The sequence below is a fragment of the Pelobates fuscus genome, chromosome 2 (assembly GCF_036172605.1).
Source record: "Pelobates fuscus isolate aPelFus1 chromosome 2, aPelFus1.pri, whole genome shotgun sequence".
NCBI classification, from domain to species: Eukaryota; Metazoa; Chordata; class Amphibia; order Anura; family Pelobatidae; genus Pelobates; species Pelobates fuscus.
In genome coordinates, this window is record NC_086318.1 from 381,415,444 (window position 1) to 381,438,443 (window position 23,000).

The window sequence follows — 23,000 nt, forward strand, 5'->3', positions numbered from 1 at the left end:
TTATGGGTCTTCCAATTAAACAGATCAGTCATGGTGAAAGGGACATAAACAAATACAGGGTCTGCCAACTGTAATTGACCATTAATATCAATGTATGGTGGACCAGGGGTAAGCTGCAGTGGCATTTGTAAATGTCAAAGTTGGAGGGCACCGGTCATTTGTCAGGTTAGGGTGGGACTTAGATAGGGTTGTTTAGTCATAGGTTCCGGTCGTGGAGTGGTGAGGTAGGTGGAAATGGATAAATTAATTTTACTGGTCAGTAACTCGGTTTACAAAATGTTTCGGACAGGGCTAGGAGGAGCCTGACCAGTAACCAAAAATGGTAAAAGTGTATTCCAGCGTCCTATACCATTGACCATTTCATCCAGTTGTATTTCAAAACTAATTTACTGTTACTAAAGGCACACAAGGCTCAGTAATTATAGTGTTATGTCAGTGGTTATGGTGTTTTCAGTGGTTATGGTATTATCAGTAGTTATGGTGTTTTCAGTGGTTATGGTATTATCAGTGGTTATGGTGTTTTCAGTGATTATGGTATTGTCAGTGGTTATGGTGTTTTCAGTGATTATGGTATTGTCAGTGGTTATGGTGTTTTCAGTGGTTATGGTATTGTCAGTGGTTATGGTGTTTTCCGTGATTATGGTATTATCAGTGGACTCAGTTACTGTTATTAAGAATTCTCCTCACAATTTTGACTGCTAATAATAAAACTGAACAATAATAAAAAAACACTAAAATACCCTTCCACCAAAAAGAGCCTCAGGGTACAAAGAACCAGCTGGGGGGTAGGTAGGCACAGAAATAGGAGGGCTTAAAGCAAGGCATCTGAGAGCCAGGGACAATAGAGCACAGGTGGACATACCAGCTGCACCAGTTCTTGCTAAAGAATTTAGTTGAGGGATGGTCAGATGGGTCAGATTCCATTGGGGATGGGCAAACCAGTTTTGGTAACCATCTAGTAGCACAAACTGTTTTAACAGTCAAAATATGGAAACTGGTCATAGAATTCAAGCATAATAGATACAGCCACATGTACACGCTGCACTAGATTTAAATCAAGACAGATTACCACAGAGGCCATTCTCTACTACATAAGGTAGTCAGGTGATTTGGAGCCAATTTAACCCCAAAATCACACACATTATATCCCTTTTTAAAGTTTCTTTGAATCCGACGCACCCATACTTAACAACGGAGCGTCGTCTCCAACAGAAGCAAAACAAACACACTTCCAACAGTCACACTTGTTTCCTTGGCAACAGCACCATGTGGCACAGTTACTAGGTCAAACTCATACAACAAAACATACAGGGAATTCCCGTACACACACAGCTGTTACACCAGTCACTAAGTAACTAATACTGTGCCCTTTGGCGAAACTATACAGTCACCCACGTTATAATTCTCAGTATCTGAATTACCCGTCTATAACATACCCCAGTAACATCGTCTTTACAAACAGTAGTTATAGTACGGTTAGCATTGGTTAGAGTACAATTTAAAGTCACAGTTCAATTAGTAGTGGTTATGGTGTTAAACATACAACATAGACAACAGTTATTAGTAGTTATTTACAGTATCAGTAATTATACATGTAATGGTACCGTGCGCTATAATACAGTTACACACTATTCACACTCTCGCTAGACGGCAGAGCTCACGCTATCTAGCAAGATATACATGCTACTACAACAATCTTTAACACATTTACAATTCCCAACTAATCTATTGGCCAGTACCTCGATGGACTACCTAAATCTATTTACATCCGTTTTGGTTAGCCACGCTGCCCAAGCACCACATATAGCGAACTAGAGGGCGGAATTTACAACAGCACCCTCTTAGTCTATATACTCTATCAAAAATCTAGTGGGTTCCAAATTTACACGCCTTCCCACTTAGCCAAGATAGGTTGAGATCTAGCGGACCGAATTTACACAGACGCCGCCTAGTCTCTGACCTAGCGAACGTAATATACACCCTAGAACGCTAGTCTAGACAAGACACCGGTGTCCGGCTTGGGCTATTTTCACAGAACCCAGCCTGACTCCAAACCAAAATTAAACGGGCTGACTACAGGGCGTTTAATTGAGCGGTGCGCCTTCGCTCCTTCCCTCCACTGGAGGGGGCAGATTCCATACACAAATAACCCCTTATGGGCCTACCGCACAATCGGTATCCAATACCCCTAGTGGGTCCACCGTCTAAAACAGTGGTCGTCTTACCTCCTCGTTCCTGAACCTGGGTTCACACTCATCGATGGGGGCACCCCAGCACTTACTACGTAGAGGCCGATGATCTCCTGGACAACAGACCAGTGGCGCCGAGACAAAAGGAGGTCCACGCAGAAGTTCAGGGGTGCAGCCGTAGGGAGCGTGGGCAAAGATAGACCGTCTCACGCCTCTGCTTCTCAGCTACCGTTGAATGATGACCTTCCCGGCCAATTGCACCAAATGATACCGGAGAAACTGACAGAAGCCAAGCACAGAGAAGTGGGCACAGGTTTCTTCAGGAAGGAAGAGATTCTTTATTCGATTCACCGACCGGGGCTCAGAGGGACTAATGTCACCAAAAAACAGCAAAGTCTGAGCCCTGATCATACAGTGTAGGTCTCTTATATAGGCATGTAGCTCCTCCCATAATCAGTTCAACCTACACATACTCTTATCCATCAACCGAATAGAGACTAAATTCCTGTTTGACCACATTGCTTGCCCAGCACAATGGAGGAGGGGAAATACTCGTATATCCTGTATTCCTACACATGCTCCTTACACTACTGATTGTATCGTTGCCACGTGCAACCAACCGACCGATACATCAACATATGCAAGTGCACATACCACGTGGCAATCTTGTCCTAGTAAATTTATTTTCTACCGAGCTTCCACCACAATATCAGGCACCGACTGAGCTAGTGAGCCAGCAATCAAAGCTCCACCGCGCATCCACAGTAGCACCAGAAGTGAGGGTCCCAAAATGGCGGAGACATAAGCAGCAGAACTCACCTGCAGTGACAGCAGCACGGAGGTCGCAGACCAAGCCTGAATATAGCAACAATCTGGTGATGTCGTTGAGAGCCCTGCTCCCTGTCTCTGATCAGATCTGCCGGCTCTCACCTGGGTCCCAGAGCCTGAAGTCTTCCTGTATACTCCTGCCCTCTGATCTACCAACTGCTGGCATCGGGTGACTGTGGACTTATTCCCCATAACTCTGGCTGCTACCCACACATACAGCCTACGTCTCAGTGCCCATTTTCTGGCTGACACCCTCTCACCTACTAGGCACTTACCAACTTACAACTCTACACTTAACTCCTATATAGTAACCTGCTTGAAGCCTCCTGGGGGCAGCATGCCATTAGTTCTCCTGTTGAGATAAGCCTATAACCAACTCAAAGTATGTAGTACCAATACTGTCTCACTTTATCTTTAGCTGCAGGTTAGTTTACACACTCTGATCTAATTTTACCAGTTTTTAACAGTTACCGCTATATAACAATATGACTAGCCTGTTTAACTACAGATATATCTAATCTAACACCTTTCATGCAACCCATACTGAAAACGACTAGTCTGTTATATAAATAGTCATATCCTCCTATTAGACTAACTAAGCATGCTTTTCCCTAACACTTTTTGTTGATTGATCATGCACTTAGCCTGATTGCTTTTACTTTTATAAAAAGTGCAATGTCTTCTGATATCTTGTATACAAAGCACAATAGGTGCGACATCTCATGTAATACCTGATGATGTTCATAACCCTATATGCCTTCACAGAAATGCCCCTGCAATGATAGCATACTGTTCTCGACGTAGCATGTTTATTTTATCAAAAAATTGTGCTCTCTCTCAATTGTCATGATGCTCTGAAATTTTATGTAAGCGTGTCCTACGCTGTTGTGGCGTTACATGCATGTTTGTGAACCTAAGCACTTCCAAAATAAAGAATTATATATAAAAAAAAAAATAATGCCTGAAGGGAGCTATTATACTCAGCAGAACAACTACATTAAGCTGTAGTTGTACTGGTGACTATAGTGTCCCTTTAACTATAGTTCACAGAAACATTCGCTGTACGTCTGCTTGACATGAGTAGTATGTACTATTTTATTGGAGGAACCTTGCTTTTGGAGTTGACTTCACATAACCAAGTACAGTAATCAGCAAGATAGAGGTATTTTAGAATGGGTTGGTAGGACAGAGTAGGATTAAGATGTAGAATGCTAAAAACATTTTCTTTGCAGAATTGAGAATGCAAAAAATGTAGCTTATTACTTAGGTCAAACGCTATTAAATGTACACTTGGTGCCTCTATTGTGCCTCCTAATTTGAAAAACATATGTTCAGCATCATTAGTAGGAGAACAGATGCAGTTGCATAACATTATGAGTGATACTCTTGTTTTCACATTGACAACAGGATTGGTGTTCTAAGCGCTCCCTGAGTAGTTGTGTAATGCCTTCTAGAATCACTGCAACAGATCGAGCATGGGAAATCAGTCTAGCACCTGTAAATAGGTACTTTAAGCTACAGTAACAACTCTCACCAAATAAAGAAAGCCTGTATCTTTTCCATATGATTGCTTGGCAGTGTCCGAACCGTGAAGCACTTACATTATTGTAGGAGTAAAAGGAAGCGATTAATGGCCTGCAGTCAATTTTGACATTCTTCTGCTTTAGAAGGGGATCATGTTTTCAAGATCTTCCAATTTGTCAAAGTCCTTTGAGCTTAAAGTTATTAAAAGTAACATTTGAAACAAACTAAATACATTGCTGAGGTGGTAAGTGGGAGTTTTAATTTGGTTGAAATTCTTAGTCATGTTCCCTACATTGCGTTACTTGAAAAATTCCAATATTACCACCCCTGATATCTTGATTCTATTTGAATTAAAAGATTACCCTTTTAAATTGTTAAAGACACTATCTGCATTAAAAGAACACTGCAGTATTGCACATAAATATTTAATTTAATTAATTCAATTTCGCATTGGGACTTTTTTTTTTATGTTCTATTTAGGGCCTCCTGTATAAATAAAAAAAACAACAAAAAAATAAACAAATTAAATTCGTTTTTCCAAGGGTGAGACAATCTTCTCCAGTACGTTCCTCCCATGCTGTGAGTATCATAATTGTTGGTCTTAGGTCCATTCCAATGTTGCTCATAGGGAATTGTTGGGCACCTACGGCACATGCATGACAATTGCTATGCCCTGCCAATCAAATACAACAATACAATAGGTAGTATAAGAAGTAATGCATTCTGCTTTGAATGAGAGTTCAAAGTGAGTGAGACAGGAAACTCTCCTGGAAGGGTGTAATTAAGGTCTTTTCTAAAAATGAACATTTTTGTGCACTTTCATAAAATAAGACAGCCTGTTAACCATTAAAGCACTTCCATAAGGGGACAGCCTGTTAACCATTAAAGCACTTCAACAAGCTGAAGTGTTGTAGGTGACAGTAGTGTTACTTTAAATCAGAGGTAATGATTCTTTTAATATTTATTCAATAGGCCACAGTCTAAAGTTTAAATTTGGAATATTGTTAAAGGACCACTAAAGTCCTGTGGGCCTGTAGCTTTAAAATACAGTTACAGGAACTGCGCACACACAAAAACATAAATCCACTTTTACATTTTACAAGACCACTTAGAATCACCTATCTTAGCAAACAAATATGGGGATTCAGTTACAGCATATGGCCATAGGTTAAGCCCACCACTACTTCACAGTACCCCAATAAAGGTAGGCAGGGCCGCCATCAGGGGGTGACAACCATGACGCCCGGGCCCCTGCCGCAGGTGCATCTGCACCAGGGCCCATCAGGTGGCCCAAGCATTTAGGGCCACCTGATGGGCCCTATATCTTCAGGGGCCGGTCAGCGCTGCGGCCGGGTAATTGCGCGACCGGGCCCCTTTAAAAAAAAAAAAATTGCGGCAGCACCGCAAGGGCTGCTGGGAGGAAGTGACGTCCGGTCACTTCCTCCCAGCTTACTGTGCGCGGGAGGAGAGCGGAGGGAGAGCAGAGGAGAGAGGAGAGGCATCCGCTCACTCCCATCATCCCCAGCCACCCTCCTGCAACTTAAAGGTAAGAGGAGGGTGGCTGATAAATGAGGTGTGTGTATGTCAGTGTGGATGTCTGTGTGTGTGTATGTCAGTGTGTATGTCTGTGTGTGTGTATGTCTGTCTGTGTGTATGTCTGTATGTCTGTCTGTGTGTATGTCAGTGTGTATGTTTGTGTGTATGTCTGTGTGTGTGTGTGTGTGTGTGTATGTCTGTGTGTATGTCTGTATGTCAGTGTGTGTGTGTGCATGTCTGTGTGTATGTCTGTATGTCAGTGTGTGTGTGTATGTCTGTGTGTGTATGTCTGTTTGTCTGTGTGTCTGTGTGTATGTCTGTATGTATGTATGTCTGTGTGTCAGTGTGTGTCAGTATGTCTGTGTGTGTGTCTGTGTGTATGTCAGTGTGTGTATGTGTGTGTGTATGTATATATCTATCTGTGTGTGTGTGTATGTATGTGTATGTATGCCGTTATGTATTTATGTGTATGTCTGTATGTCAGTTTGTATGTATGTCTGTTTGTCAGTATGTATGTATGTGTGTGTGTCAGTATGTGAGTATGTATGTACGTCAGTGTGTGTGTCTGTATATCAGTGTGTGTGTGTGTGTGTGTGTGTGTGTATCTGTGTATGTGTCTATATGTGTGTGTGTCTGTTAGTATGTGTGTATCTTTCTGTGTCTGTGTCCTTTTGTGTCTGTGTGTGTGTATTCCTGTGGGCGGGATTTGGAGGCGGGCACACGGGTGCCCAGACCTTGAGCTGTGTTAGGGGCCCCACAATTTCTGATGGCAGCCCTGAAGGTAGGCCCTACACTAAATCTAACGTGGGGGATTTACATGCTAACTCGCAGTACTTAAAGCTTAAACTGCTTGCTTTCAGAGACTCCTCAATTAATGCTTTTCTGTGGTCACCTCCAAAGGGGCACCCATAGTGAATGGGTGGGGTGCTCAGCCCAATAGGAATCTGGTCTGGATTCCAAATCTACAAAAGGGGAATTGGGGGCACACCCAGAACATGCATTTCTAAGTAGTGTTGCTGTCAAAGAGACCAAAATCTATACAAAATACAGTTAAAGAAACAGTGAACCCCCCGAACTCCTCCCCCCCCCCCCCCACTCTCTGCCACCCCTTACCCCTCCCAAAGAAAACAAGAGGATAACCTTGTTTTTTTATGGCTTTAACATTTCCAAAAATGTTACATTTCTAGTGAGGGGGTCAGTTACTTTTTAGAAGAATCTGTTTAATTGTGAAGGTAGGTATACACTCTTACTTAATTCTAATTATTTCTGTGCCAATCTGGGATTGAGAAGGGAATACCACTCTCCAATTCCAGGCTGCATATAACACCAAGGTTGAAGAACACCAAGAGGAAGTGAAAACCCTAGTGGAGAGACCATATATTTACTAAAAGAGCTGCCACAGTTTGAGTTTGAAAAGTAGGTGATATGGGATTCTATTCTGGATAAGCCAGTGGAAGCTATCCAGAGGAGAACCCCAACCCAAATCCCGTTCAAGAAACCTCATCTAGGATTTTTGGCTGTGAAGCACACCTGGGCCATCATTGCAGTTGTTGACAAATTATATTAATTATATATTTGTGTAAAACCACATCTGTCTGATTTACGTAGGAAGGTCCCAGAAGCTTTCTTTTTGCCAGTTGAGATAATAATTTCTCTTAGCATATCTTCCCAAAGCAAATGCACTCCAAGTACACCTGCGCACAACGTTTCAACCCCAGCAAATGTGCCCAAAGCCATTTTCACCATAGTATATCCTCACTGCAAAGAATGCACACAATTAATGAAATTTATTTTTCACATCCGTACAGTCATTCTCATTATATCTGCAATTGTTACACATTCTACATTTTGGCTACTTCAACAACAATGCCCACCAGTAATCTCTTCTTTCTAATCATATTCAAAACAAAACAAAACCATATTGACCTAGCTTATTTTCTAATCATAGCACAAGAATGATAAGAGTATGGATATGTTTGCCCCTTGAACACAAATTATCCTATGATCAAAATCTAGGAGATAAGAGTCCTTTAAATAGACTCTGTGCAAACAACAAGCTATTACATATGTTATGCACCCAGTAATATAATCAATAAAGTTGTTTTTAATATTTCTGTATTGGCTTTCACTTTACTCTGCTGATCAAGGCTGCCCAATACTAACAGGAAGGTCAATTGTTGAAAATTCTATAAGAGAGCTATTGATGTTAGCATTCTATTGGTCCTCATGGTGATTACTCCACATTCAGTATTTTGTAACCCCTATTGGGGCATATTTATAAAGCAATCAAACCGTATATATGAAGAAAGGTACCTTCTACATGCAAGTAAAATAAGCTTTAGTCAGTAATAAAACGTGGACAAAATACAAGGGTCTCATTTGTTTCATACCTAATTGACCCTACTGATTGACTCAATGTTTGGTTGTTGTCTAAGGATTGTAAGGCAGCTCCTGGATATCTTCACTAAGATAATTATTTTAATTGTATTTATTAGTTCTGTGTACAGCGTACATGCCAGTCCTATGTATACATTTATATATATAAGGAGCTATTAGGCTAACATCGAATATGCCAGATCTGGTCCCATGTCTCAAAGGGTTAACAGTTCCACTATAAGATTCTGCAAACTATTTCAGAATTTGCAAAATCCCAACAATAATAAACAAATTTTAGAAATTATCCAAATATCCAAATTATCCAAATATTAGAAAAATTATCCACTCTCATTTCATTGTTAAGATATTTAACTTTAATTTCAATATTTTCATAAAATCAGGTGACAGAAATGTATTTCATGTAGTCAGACTCAGACAAACATCTGGAAACATATATCGCCAGAAGATCTCCTCCTTATTATGACTAACATAAAACTAGTATTCAGTAAACAACCTATCTCCAGTTTTTCTAATTAGATACTGTGTACTTGTAACTCATAGAGAATTCTCCAGACACCAAAAGAGGACAACAGCATTTCAGAAAAAAAACATCACTAAACCAACCGATGATCCGACCAACTTTAGACCCATTACCAACCACAAAATAGCATACATGGGTGGCACAATTGGCCAACCAAGAAGGTGATATGCAGTACATTAAAAGGACCATTACTATCAAAAGCAGCATGTAAAATTTGGACTAAATCCCTTGTAGATCTCATCCTGGAATTAATCCTACACTTTCATGTAGAACGCAGATAGTACTACATTGGTGCAGGAGAGGACCACAAAAGAACACACGGCCACCCAAAGCAGTACTCGGTGGCATCCACACATGAATAAAGCAAAACTTTAAATGGATACTATAGACACCAAAACACGTCAGTTTAATTTATCAGTTTTGGTGAATAGAACATGCCCCTGCAATCTCACTGCTCTATTCGTTGTATTCATTGCATGTGACCTGCACAGCATTCAGGCCCGGAGTAGCCATCGGGCACACCGGGCAAATGCCCGGTGGGCCGCGGTGGCCATGGGCCGAGGCCGGCAGGGGAGGTTACAGGATCTCCCCTGCCGGTCTATGCAGGGCCGGCACTATGCGAGCGCATGGAGGGCCGGTGGGCAGATCAAAGCTCTCCCTCACCGGCCCTCTTGGACAGACCTGCGGCTGGGGAGGGAGAGGAGGACCCGGCGGAGCTGCAAGATAGAGTCAGAGTGGGAGCTCTGACTCCCATCAGCCTGAGCCAGCCTCCTGCACTTCAAAGGTAGGAAACACATAAAAAAATGTGCATGTATGTATGTATGTTTGTGTCTGTTTGTATGTATGTATGTATCTATCTGTATGTATGTATCTGTATCTTTGTGTCTGTTTGAATGTATGTATCTGTATGTATGTGTCTGTTTGTATGTATGTATCTGTATGTGTGTTCTGTATGTGTAGCTGCATGTGTGTCTGTGAATCTGTATATGTGTCAGTGTCTGTATCTGTGTATCTGCATGTGGGTCCATGTATGTATCTGTATGTTATTGTGTGTAGCTGCATGTATGTCCGTGTGTTTGTGTGTGTTAGTGTTTCTGTTTATCTGCATATTTGTCAGTGAGTGTATCTGTGCATCAGTGTATGTAGGTGTGTCAGTGTGTGTCTGTGTATCTCTCTATGTATGTCTGTATCTGTGTATATGTGCATATCTATGTATGTCAGTGTTTGCATCTGTATGTGTGTTAGTGTGTGTATTTTGTCTCAGTAAGAAATGAGAGGGCTAAGTGTGTGTTTTATTTTTTATTTTTGTGTGGGTGTTGATGGCGTGATTGCATGCTAGGAAGGGGAAGGGCTAGGTCAAGGGGCCCCAATCAAATACCTGCCCAGGGTCCAATCAGTATTAAAGATGGCCCTGCTCCTGTATCTGATTAATTTCCAGAGCAGGAGATAAAAACATATAAAGTTAGTTACATCTAGTGAGCTGAGGTTGGTCTCACACTCAGACCTCCACTCTCCCATATAAACCACAGTAGCTTCATAGTAGCAATGCTTGGGTGTGATGCTCAACAGAAAACTCTCACTCAAACCATTAAAAAACACAGCCATGTCTAATTGTGGGTAATATGTTCACTAGAGGTCACCTAACCAAAAATTGCCCCAGACATTACACACTATGAGCATGGCCCTCCTGGGAGCACTATCACAAAGCAGCAATGCAAATAAATTGTAACTATTTATGAAATCATCTTGAGGAGGGCACTCCTCATTGCTGCAGGTATCAGAGCTCTGCACTTCATTGCCCAAAGAAATCACAACAAACAATGAACATTTCACAATCCAAAGAAAATGAATACATTGCTTTTCAATGTAAATAACTCCTCTGTCAGTCAGAACTTCCTTCTCTCACTCACGTTATTATGTTTCATTTTACTTGCTCCAAACCCATAAGAGCACTATTTGCCCTGTTTATGTGCTAGATAATGGTTAGAAATGATGCTTTAATGCATTAACATATGATCTGTAAATACCCATATAAATATGACAGCAGAGGAATTCAGAATGCCTAAAGGTATTTTCCCATATAATTTAATGAACCAGTGATTCAGCCTTTCCACCGAATACAAACAGCCCGTAACTGACAGGCATGATGTTGGGTCCATGGCTTTATCTGACACCCAGCATGAGTCAGGCAGAACTGCACCAACCTGTGCACCCACCCTGTCCCGTGTCAACGGGTGTGCAGCACGCCTGGTCCGGGGCAGGGCTGGGAGTGTGCAGGAGGCAGAGGGAGTATGAGGTAGAATGTGCAGCAGGTAGGGTGAACAGATTGAGCAGGAGACAGGGTGAACAGATTGAGCAGGAGACAGGGTGAGCATAGTGAGCAGGAGACAGGGTGAGCATAGTGAGCAGGAGACAGGGTGAGCATAGTGAGCAGGAGACAGGGTGAGCATAGTGAGCAGGAGACAGGGTGAGCATAGTGAGCAGGAGACAGGGTGAGCAGAGTGAGCAGGAGATAGGGTCAGCGTAGTGAGCAGGAGACAGGGTGAACAGATTGAGCAGGAGACAGGGTGAGCATAGTGAGCAGGAGACAGGGTGAGCAGAGTGAGCAGGAGATAGGGTCAGCGTAGTGAGCAGGAGACAGGGTGAACAGATTGAGCAGGAGACAGGGTGAGCATAGTGAGCAGGAGACAGGGTGAGCAAAGTGAGCAGGAGACGAGGTGAGCATAGTGAGCAGGAGACAGGGTGAGCATAGTGAGCAGGAGACGGGTGAACAGATTGAGCAGGAGACAGGGTGAGGAAAGGAAGTAGGAAGCAGGAGAAAGGGTGAGCATGTGACTGTGAGCATAGTGAATAAAGTGAGCAGAAGACAGTATGAGCATTGTGAGTAAAGTGAGCAGGAGACTGTGAGCATTGTGATCATAGTGAGCAGGAGACAGTGTGAGTAAAGTGAGCAGAACGCAGTGTGAGTATAGTGAGTAGGAGACAGTGTGAGCATAGTGAGCAGGAGGCAGTGTGAGTATAGTGAGCAGAAAGCAGTGTGAGTATAGTGAGTAAAGTGAGCAGAAAGTAGTGTGAGTATAGAAAGCAGAGGCTGACACCACACTCACACAGTATTCACAATACCAGCAGCTCAGACTTCCCTGGTTATAGAGGGGATCTGTTGTGCCCTGTAACAGCCCCTCCTCCACTACCACCTCCCCTCTTGTCGGCTGGTGGGAAGCGCTCCCAGACTGCCAGGTCAGTCCCGGCTTCCTTCTGTGCTGATCCGTGGCTGAGCTGGCTCAGACCTGCCTTCCTTTCCCCTGCTCCAGCAGCCACCACCTCCTCCAGCTGATCCTCCAGTCCTCCTCCAGTCTGCACTGCACAACTGTACCTTTCTCTCTACAAGATGGCGGGGTCCCTTGTTGAAAGGGAATCAATGGTAAGTATTAGCATGCCAAATGTTCCACGATCCATGTCAGATCTATGGAATTCTCCAGATATAAAGAATGTCTAGTAGGAGGGACCAGGCAGTACGGCGGGGTCTGTATGCCACCCTGGTGCCTGCCCTAGTCCCATTTATCTCATGGCATACGCTGCCAACCTGACCACGTCCCCAAGCAGGCATACCTGTTAGCACCGGGGATTCCCTGTCATACAGGCACCTGGGGACAGAGAGACAATGTATCTACTGACTGGGTTAGAATTCCATCAGAGAATGGAGAGAATGCCTATACTGTCTGTTTATATAGAGCTACAGATAATACATATACTGAGATTACACAGAGAGGGGGGAGAGAGTCCGATAATTAACCCTAGGAGTGCTCTTTGATGAAACAAGGTATCTCAGAATCATGTGTTTCCTCTTGGCTCTCATAGAGTTAACACAGCACACTGCTTATTTAAGATATAAAAGCTGGTTGTATGTGCCGCTCCATGCTTTGTTGGCTGCAGCCTGCTTTGAACAAGCCATTTTATATTGCATGGAGCTCTGGGAGGTTAAATAGTAAGGAGGAAGGGATTGAAGATGGATTTAGAACAAGAACGAGGAGCTGTCCAGGGCCAGCTAGTGTGTGGATTATGTGACTATATATACAGGGAAAGCGTCAATATGTGTAAGGAGGAATGGTTACTATCCAGAGACTGTGTCCTTATGACCGGTGTTGGTCATTATTTTCCAGTGAATGAAAGATCTCACTGATGTGACCTTGTGGGGAGCTGTCATTAGATATAGTGAAATAAAAATGAATGTGCCAAGTGCCCCTGTGTTTAAAAACTCTGCCCCCTGTTATTATAGAAGAGGGTGTGTGTGTGTGTGTGTGTGTTTGTGTGTATATTTATATATATATATGTGCTTAACAAACTATATATAGAAGATGACTAATTACATATATATATATATATATATAGTCTTGAGAAAGGACCACGAGTGGGTCCGAAACATTGACGCTACACAAATAAAATCCTTTTTATTTTTTAAACTAAAGTCCTAGGAGTGCCCATTCCTTCTCTGCATTCAAATTGTATTTTTGTTCCACTGTGAGGCATTATAATCAAAGAACTTATTTCTTCAAACATCCGATAAAAGTGAGTGCCTTCATATCTACATTCTAATATATACATTCTAATATATGTAATTAGTCAATATATCTCTCAATAACATTTGGAGACCCAATTCAGAATTTCTAACAAAATATATAAATAAATAAAACTTTTAAGCAAACAAACAAATATATATAAACTCTCTCTCTCTCTCTCTATATATATATATATACATATATATAAAATTAGTCATCTTCTATTAGTATGTTTTTCATTTCAGTGTTTTTAGCACAGTAAATGCAAGTATATCAGCCTGCCTGGACATTCACTTTTGGACCTGTAAGACTGGGGGCTTAACATACAGTATAACAGCCTTTTTACACGAATGGAACCTCACACCAACATCTATTTTGGGAATAACACTGAAAACACCATTATGCTTAGTTTTTTCCACTCTGCTGCTACAATAATGCCATGGGAGAAGTATTTATGTTTTCATAAACGTCCATTTTTGTCATCTGTGAATTTGTTGCATACAGACCAGAAATGCCTCTGATTGTAATGGGACTTTTTCTTTTTTTATATGTGGCAACAAGGCATGTTAGGTGAGACTGATCAAGACAAAGCAGGTGCTATTAGACACATTCTATTTGATTCTTTAGTGATTGGTGCTAATTTTGCACTTTGCCCAAGAATGAACCCAGTTAGTCACTAGTGGACTTTGTGCGCATGGTAATCATGGTTTTACTTTTACTTCTGAGTTCAAAAAACTGAACCCAACAGACACCTGACTTGATGGAATCTCAGTTTCTTTCGTTTTTGTATATAGAAATATGAAAGTTAACTCATCGCTGCAAATATTATTTATTTAGATCCTTGGTTGCTAGGTAAGGCCGTTATTTTATGTAGGTCATCTGTGTTTGCATCCCTGTATATGTATTTGTAAAAAATATTATACAAAATACCATAGAGATTATCTCAAAATTTCAGTAGACATGCCTCTGGGACTCATTGCGGATATTTATAAAAAAAAAAAAAGTCACTAAAAGAAAAGTGGGGCAAAGTTCTAGAAGTGAAGCAGTCACCATGGAAACCAGTTTACTGCAGATTTAATTGGTTTCCATAGTGATTGCTTCAATTTTAGAACTATGCCCCAGTTTTTTTTTGTTTTATAAATCTAACCATAAGGTATTTGTAGTGGGAATATAATATATAAGTTGAGTGTCGAGTATAGAGATACGTGTCAGGATCGGGACAGGGATCCAACACGCAGAGTACAAAGAGTGGAAAGGTACGTATACCGGGCCTTAGAATGGCCGGACTAACGTACCGAGAGTAAAGAATAGTCAGAGGCAAGCCGAGGTCGAGGGAACGAGAAGACAGATAAGCGAGAGACAAGCCGGGTCAAGGGATAACAGAGAAACAGGGTAGTACAACGAGCCGAGTCAAAACCAAAAGAGCAAACTAGAATACCAGAGCACTGAGTGACTAGACAAGCTAGAACCACGACAGGGCAATGAGCTGAAGTAAGGAGTAAGCTTAAATACCCTGGTTCTGGATGGAAATCACGCCTCTGAAAAGTACCGATTGGATATCGGACACTTGAGTGACAGATTGCTCGTGCTAGCGTCATGACGTCACGTATTGAGCGTCCTGCTAGAAAAGGACGTGGATTCCTCGCGGCCGGTGTTTAAGTGACTGGATGAACCGCGAGGAACGGAGGAGACAGCTCGCCTGGACGGATACACCACCAAGTCTCTACCTCCCTTAGAGGTAGAGGCCTCAGGTACCCTGACAGTACCCCCCCTCTCAGATACGCCCACCGGGCGGAATGAACCGGGGCGAGATGGGAAGCGAAGGTGAAATGCTCTGCGAAGGCGAGAAGCATGGACGTCCTCCTGAGGTACCCAACTCCTCTCCTCAGGACCATATCCCCTCCAGTTGACCAGATATTGCAATTTTCCCCTTGAAATTCTGGAGTCAATGATGGAGCTGACCTCGTACTCCTCCCGACCCTCCACCTGAACAGGACGAGGCGAGGAGACCTTAGAGGAGAATTTGTTGCAAATGAGGGGTTTCAACAAGGAGACATGAAAAGAGTTAGGAATGCGTAAGGCAGGTGGCAGAGCAAGGCGATACGCAACCGGATTGATACGAGTGAGAACCCTGTAAGGACCTATGTAACGAGGAGCAAATTTCATGGACGGAACTTTTAGGCGAATATTCTTAGTACTCAACCATACCCTATCCCCAGGAACAAAAACAGGAGCCGCTCTTCTATGTTTGTCAGCGTGTTTCTTGAACAGCGAGGAACTATGTAATAGAATTTGTCGAGTTTGATCCCATAATTTCTTCAGGTTGGCGACATGATCATCAACCGACGGTATCCCCTGAGAAGAGGAAACCGAAGGAAAAATCGAAGGATGAAAGCCATAGTTCATGAAGAAAGGGCTAGAGCGAGTTGAATCGCAAACAAGGTTATTGTGTGCGAACTCCGCCCAAGGAATCAGACCGACCCAATCGTCCTGGTGTTCGGAAACAAAGCAACGCAGATACTGTTCGATCTTTTGATTAGTACGTTCAGCAGCTCCGTTAGACTGAGGGTGATAGGCAGAGGAAAAGTTCAATTTGATGCCCATTTGAGAACAAAAGGATCTCCAGAAACGTGAGACAAATTGAGAACCTCTATCAGAAACAATCTCTGAAGGGATCCCATGTAGGCGAAAAACTTCTCTCGCAAAAATCTCCGCCAATTCAGGGGAAGTCGGAAGTTTAGGTAATGGCACGAAATGGGCCATCTTGGTAAATCTATCCACCACCGTGAGAATAACAGTCTGTCTTTTGGAAGCAGGCAAATCAACGATAAAGTCAATGGACAAACAGGACCAAGGTTTCTCAGGAATGTCCAAGGGGTGTAACAGGCCACATGGGGATGCATGAGATAGTTTAGTCTTGGCACAAGTCTCACAAGCTGCGACGAACTCCTCAATATCCTTACGAAGTGAAGACCACCAGAAATCCTTGGATATCAGAGAGTACGTCTTGCGAATACCAGGATGGCCAGCTATTTTACTTTCATGAAAACATTGTAAGAGCTCCAGTTGAAGTTCAGGAGGAACAAAGTTTCTTCCCTCAGGAGTGTTTCCGGGAGCTAGATGTTGTGACTTCAAGATCTGGTCAAGTAGCGGGGAATGAATTTTGAGACTGGTATTAGCAATAATATTGCATTTGGGTACAATGGAAGACAAAAGTGGTTCAACTGAAGCAGAGGGTTCATATTGGCGAGATAGCGCATCGGCTTTAGAATTCTTTGACCCAGGTCTGTAAGTCAGAACGTAATTGAAATGGGTAAGAAACAGCGACCAACGAGCCTGCCTGGAGGACAGACGCTTGGCCTCTCCGATATAAGACAAGTTTTTGTGGTCTGTCAGGATGGTAATAGGATGTAATGTACCTTCCAATAAATGTCTCCATTCTTTCAAAGCCTTGATAACCGCTAGTAATTCTCTGTCACCAATGTCATACCTGCTTTCAGTACCGGTCAATTTTTTAGAGAAAAATCCACATGGATGTAATGGTTTATCAACACCCAACCTTTGAGATAGAACAGCACCTAAACCAGTCTCTGATGCGTCTACCTCGAGCAAAAATGGCAGAGAAGTGTCAGGGTGAACTAAAATTGGAGCGGAAGCGAAAAGCTCCTTGAGAGTCTTGAACGCAAGGAGAGCTTCAGTAGTCCAATTCTTAGTGTCAGCCCCCTGTTTGGTCATGTTAGTGATAGGTGCAATAATGGAAGAATAGCCCTTAATAAAGCGCCTATAATAATTGGAAAAACCAATAAATCTCTGTATGGCTTTAAGACCTGTGGGTAAAGGCCACTCTAGAATGGATTGGAGCTTATCCGGATCCATCTTAAATCCCTCCCCAGAGATCACATAGCCGAGAAAGGTTACCTGGGTTTGATCAAAGCTACATTTCTCCAACTTGCAGTACAAGCCATGCTGGAGAAGCTTGTGCAAAACCCTCCTGACTTGTTTGTGATGAATCTCAATGTCACTAGAATGAATGAGTATATCATCTAGGTATACAATGACGCACTCTTGCTGAAATTCCCTAAGAACCTCATTAATCAGATCTTGGAATACTGCTGGTGCATTGCATAACCCAAAAGGCATGACGGTATATTCATAGTGGCCATATCGAGTATTGAATGCCGTCATCCACTCATGTCCCTGCTGGATTCTCACCAAGTTATATGCCCCTCTGAGGTCTAACTTGGTGAAAATTGTAGAGCCCTTCAAACGATCGAAGAGTTCGGTGATCAAGGGAATCGGGTAGGCATTTTTAATGGTTATCTTATTCAGGCCTCGATAATCAATACAAGGTCTCAAAGAACCATCTTTCTTTTTAACAAAAAAAAATCCAGCCCCGGCAGGGGAGGAGGACCTCCTGATGAATCCCTTGTCTAAATTCTCGTGAATATATTCCTCTAGGACTGAGTTCTCCTTTATAGATAATGGGTATACATGACCTCTGGGAGGCATGGTACCAGGGAGTAGGTTAATTTTGCAATCAAAGGACCTGTGTGGGGGTAAGGTATCGGCTTTCTTTTTGTCAAATACTGCCTTTAAATCTAGATACTGAGGCGGAATTTGTGTCTCTGTAGGATTGTCAGAGGTATTCGATGTATTAGTTAATCCAAGAGGTAAGACCTTTCGCAAGCATTTTTCTTGACAATTCTCTCCCCATGAAACTATCTCCCCTGATTCCCAATTAATAATAGGGTTGTGTCTCCTCAGCCAGGAGTACCCCAGAACTATGGGAATAGACGGAGAAGAAATGAGCATCAAGGATATATCCTCTTTATGCAGGATGCCAACAGTCAAGTTAATCGGTATGGTCTCATGAAAAATAACAGGCTCAAGTAACGGTCTACCATCGATGGCCTCAACAGCCAGAGGTGTCTCTTTTAACTGGGATGGAATAGCATGCTTGGCAGCAAAACCCTGATCTATAAAGCTCTCAGCAGCTCCAGAATCGATTAGAGCCATAGTCTTAACTACTCCCTTCTCCCACTTTAAAGAAACGGGTAACACAAGCCTGAGCTCCTTGTAGTTGTGAATAGAGGACAAAGTAGAAACACCCAAGGCCTGTCCTCTAGAGGAACTTAGGTGCGAGCGTTTCCCGAACGATTGGGACAATTTAGGCGTAAATGACCCCTGACTCCACAATACATACATAAACCCTCCCTTCTCCTGTACTGTCTCTCCCTTTCAGTGAGATGAGTACTGCCTATCTGCATAGGTTCAGAAATACGTAAGTCTTCGAACTCAGAGATTTGAAAGGTAGGCGCTAGTTTAAAGGAGGGTCTACGGGTCCTATCTCGAGTGTTCTGCCTCTCTCTTAAGCGTTCATCAATACGAGATATAAAAGAAATTAAATCCTCCAAATTTTCAGGGAGTTCTCTAGTAGCGACCTCGTCAAGAATTACATCTGATAACCCATTCAGAAACACATCTATATAAGCCTGTTCGTTCCACTTAACTTCTGCCGCCAAGGATCTGAACTCTAGTGCATAATCCACAAGTGTTCGATTGTCCTGTTTAAGGCGCAACATTAATCTAGCTGCATTGACCTTTCTGCCAGGAGGGTCAAAAGTTCTTCTAAACGCAGCTACAAAGGCATTATAATTATAGACGAGTGGATTATCATTCTCCCATAAAGGATTGGCCCATCTCAAAGCTTTTTCAATGAGCAGAGTAATAATAAATCCAACCTTTGCTCTATCTGTAGGATAAGAGCGGGGTTGTAGTTCGAAATGGATGCTAATCTGGTTTAGAAAGCCACGACACTTCTCCGGTGACCCGCCATAACGTACTGGTGGGGTAATACGGGAAGAAGCACCTACAGTGGCTACCTCTAGACCTGAGACTGCAGGAGAGATAGCAGGAGTACGTGTCTCCTCAGGTGGATTACTAGCACGAGACAAAAGTGCCTGTAGTGCCAAAGCCATCTGATCCATCCTATGTTCCATGGCGTCAAACCTGGGATCCGAAGAACCAAGCTGACTGTTTGTACCTGCAGGATCCATTGGCCCTGTCGTAATGTCAGGATCGGGACAGGGATCCAACACGCAGAGTACAAAGAGTGGAAAGGTACGTATACCGGGCCTTAGAATGGCCGGACTAACGTACTGAGAGTAAAGAATAGTCAGAGGCAAGCCGAGGTCGAGGGAACGAGAAGACAGATAAGCGAGAGACAAGCCGGGTCAAGGGATAACAGAGAAACAGGGTAGTACAACGAGCCGAGTCAAAACCAAAAGAGCAAACTAGAATACCAGAGCACTGAGTGACTAGACAAGCTAGAACCACGACAGGGCAATGAGCTGAAGTAAGGAGTAAGCTTAAATACCCTGGTTCTGGATGGAAATCACGCCTCTGAAAAGTACCGATTGGATATCGGACACTTGAGTGACAGATTGCTCGTGCTAGCGTCATGACGTCACGTATTGAGCGTCCTGCTAGAAAAGGACGTGGATTCCTCGCGGCCGGTGTTTAAGTGACTGGATGAACCGCGAGGAACGGAGGAGACAGCTCGCCTGGACGGATACACCACCAAGTCTCTACCTCCCTTAGAGGTAGAGGCCTCAGGTACCCTGACAATACGATGCACAGAAAATATTTCTTAAAAAGCTTTAGAACCTGCATGTTTATTTGTATATTAATGAACTAATGAGTGAATTGATGTGCCTCCAAATACATCGTAGAATTATTGAGTATTTCAGTTACACTCTAATGAAAACAGGAATAAGTGAAACCTCCTATCTTAATAAATATGCTTCATTCAACTGTAATATACTGTTTAATGCGAGAGATAGAGATAAAATCCTCAGCACCTTAAAGGTCGTCCAAGGCCAGAATCTTCAGCCCTACTGCATTAAATCTTGCAACGTTAACAGCAGTGTTTGAAAAACTTGGTAGCATTTCAGACACGTGTGGCCTCCTTGACAAATGGACATACTGCTGAAATACTTTGTAAGCATAAAGTTCTTACCATCTTGGTGGGATAAATTAAGATAGAAATGTCATACGCAGATTAGGCTCTCAGGCATCTATTTTTGTAGCCTGAAACCGACCAGGGTATTTCATATTTTTTAACATATGAATTACGTTTTAGTGATATCTGACCTCAATTACATTCTCCATAGAGTTCTTTGAAATGTTTTAATTTCATGAACATAGTGCAGTCTCCCACCCTCGATAAACATACTCTACTTACCATTGTTATTTACAGAACCGCCTTTCCAAAACAATAAAGGCAAATCACATACAATGACATGCCTTTCCAACAACATACATTGTTGATTAAATAACACTGAAAACGTGTTACTTGCGTGTAATCATTTATGGCCTCACTTTTTCACTTGCGGTATTATGTTGCAAAAACTGACATCAGTAACAGCTATCTTATCTTGTCCATGCTCCCCCGCCTTGATTATTGAAACCCTCTGCTTATTGGCCTGAAAGGTACCCAGATTACCCCTCCACTGCCCATACTAAAGGTTTCTAACAGACTCCTCTACTTTACATTTAACAATTCTCAAACCAAACTGTCAGCCTCTACACTAACTTCCTATATCTTTTAGGATTCAATTCAAAGTACTTCTTAGTTCTAATGCCCGATTCGACTCTCCTTGTCTCTCGGCAGTCCTACAAAAATTCTTAAAACACACATGTTCAGAGAAGCCTATATATAACTCCTTATCCCTGTCAACCTTCCTCTGCTGTCTCCAATTCAGTGTACTCCATCTTCGAAAACACCCCTCCCAACCTTTAAGGTATATGCAGAAAATTTGGTTTAAATAAAAAAAAAATTTTATTGCGAATAAAATAAGAAAATGTATAATTGACAAAATTATATATCCAGTCAGGCAGACAGATATGAGCAAAAGTACCAATATTCCACTACTATTAAGGACGTACTGGGAAAGAAATGGCCCCGATAAATTTGGCCTTGAAACTACAGATAACATGGAACAATTACAGATCATTTGATTCCCTCACTACCTTCTTCATATTTTACCCTTAACTTTTTAGATTTTAATCTCGTTTGGGCAGGGCTCTCTTCACCCACTGTTCCCATATATCAGATGTGTTTCTTTAAGATCGGCAAACTTGGGGTGTGATACATAAAGTTAACACTTATATAATATAGCAAAGGATGTGATGCTCTCAAACGTGAGTTAAAAAAGCCTTTGAAATTGAAATTGCACTTGGATTGTTATGCCATTAAGGGACCTTGGCCATCAGACAAGGTCCTTAAGTAAGCAAAAAAAATAAAAATTGAAGTCACTTTGTCCCTTTCTGTTTACACAGGGATTGTACTATAAATACGGTTTAAACCACAGCTGCTTAATCCTGACGGTACCTTACTTAGTGTCACAGTTTATACTTACCTGCAGATAAAAACTTTAGCATTGGTTAAAAAAACTAAAACGTTCTCAATCTGGGTTCAGCATCATCACAAACTGTATCTTTGTTCTTTTAGCAGTTGGATGGAAGGCGTCTGAGCAGCCCCTTAGGGTCTCCTGTGCAAGCAGAAGTCTACTTCCCTCGCCTGGTAAGTGAACAATATTTTTAAAAAGTATTTATTTTATTTAAAATACACAAATCTGACTAAATCGAGCAAATAATGACAAATTGTTGATCCGTGGTTTTATGTTTTTATTAGCATTATCTGTTTCCATTACTAAAACATAGTGGTTGACAAAATGGTGGTGTGGCTTATACACATACTCAGTGATTGCCCTGGGACAATGTAAGCCCCTGATTTACCCCATTACTGCGGAATTATTATAGAAAACAAAATGCTAAATTTAATATATCAAACCGAGGATGTAAAGTAAGTTTATGAAATTAAATTGACAAAACATTTAGTTTTTTCAAAGATTAATTCTTGTTTATCTTTTTATAGGTATATAGTGGGGGATCACTTATAAGAGATCATTATTTTTTTAAAGGGCCATCATGCAACATAAACAAGTCATTTCTACGTGACAAGTTTGACAGGCAGTAGGCTGTTCAATTAAGTGTGTTTATAAGAGTATAAAGTCCTTTGGGACTTAGAAACAGATATCGGTTTTGTTACATACTGTCAGTGTGTGACAATGAAAATGTACTGAAACATTGCAGAATATGATATATCAATACTAATAATCATCAGGGAAAGTGGTTGATTTGGAAAAATGGCTGATTTGGAGATGCTTTGTAGCTTAGCAGTTAAAATGTACAATTTGCTTGGCATTATTCCACAGATTCCCAGTGTAATGAATAACCTTTCTTGTCTAACCCATTTATGTGGTATTCGTTTTCAAATAAGGAATATGGTCTTGTCTCACTTATAGTATTGTATGAAACTCTCCAGCAGCTTCCAACAGACTCTTGGGGTCTTTCTTTACTGATTTAAATAGCTACATTTATGGAATG

At 42.0% G+C, this 23,000-nt stretch overlaps 1 protein-coding gene across 1 annotated transcript in view; it reads left to right on the top strand.

The window, feature by feature from the left end:
• The first annotated feature begins 11,306 nt into the window (after positions 1-11,306).
• Positions 11,307-23,000, top strand: part of LGALSL (galectin like) — a 35,630-nt gene continuing 23,936 nt past the window's right edge. Inside the window, exons 1-2 of the mRNA XM_063443769.1 lie at positions 11,307-12,415; positions 22,063-22,134. Of these exons, the coding sequence (XP_063299839.1) occupies positions 12,383-12,415; positions 22,063-22,134 (105 nt within the window). The 5' untranslated portion in view covers positions 11,307-12,382. The remainder of the gene's footprint in view (positions 12,416-22,062; positions 22,135-23,000) is intronic.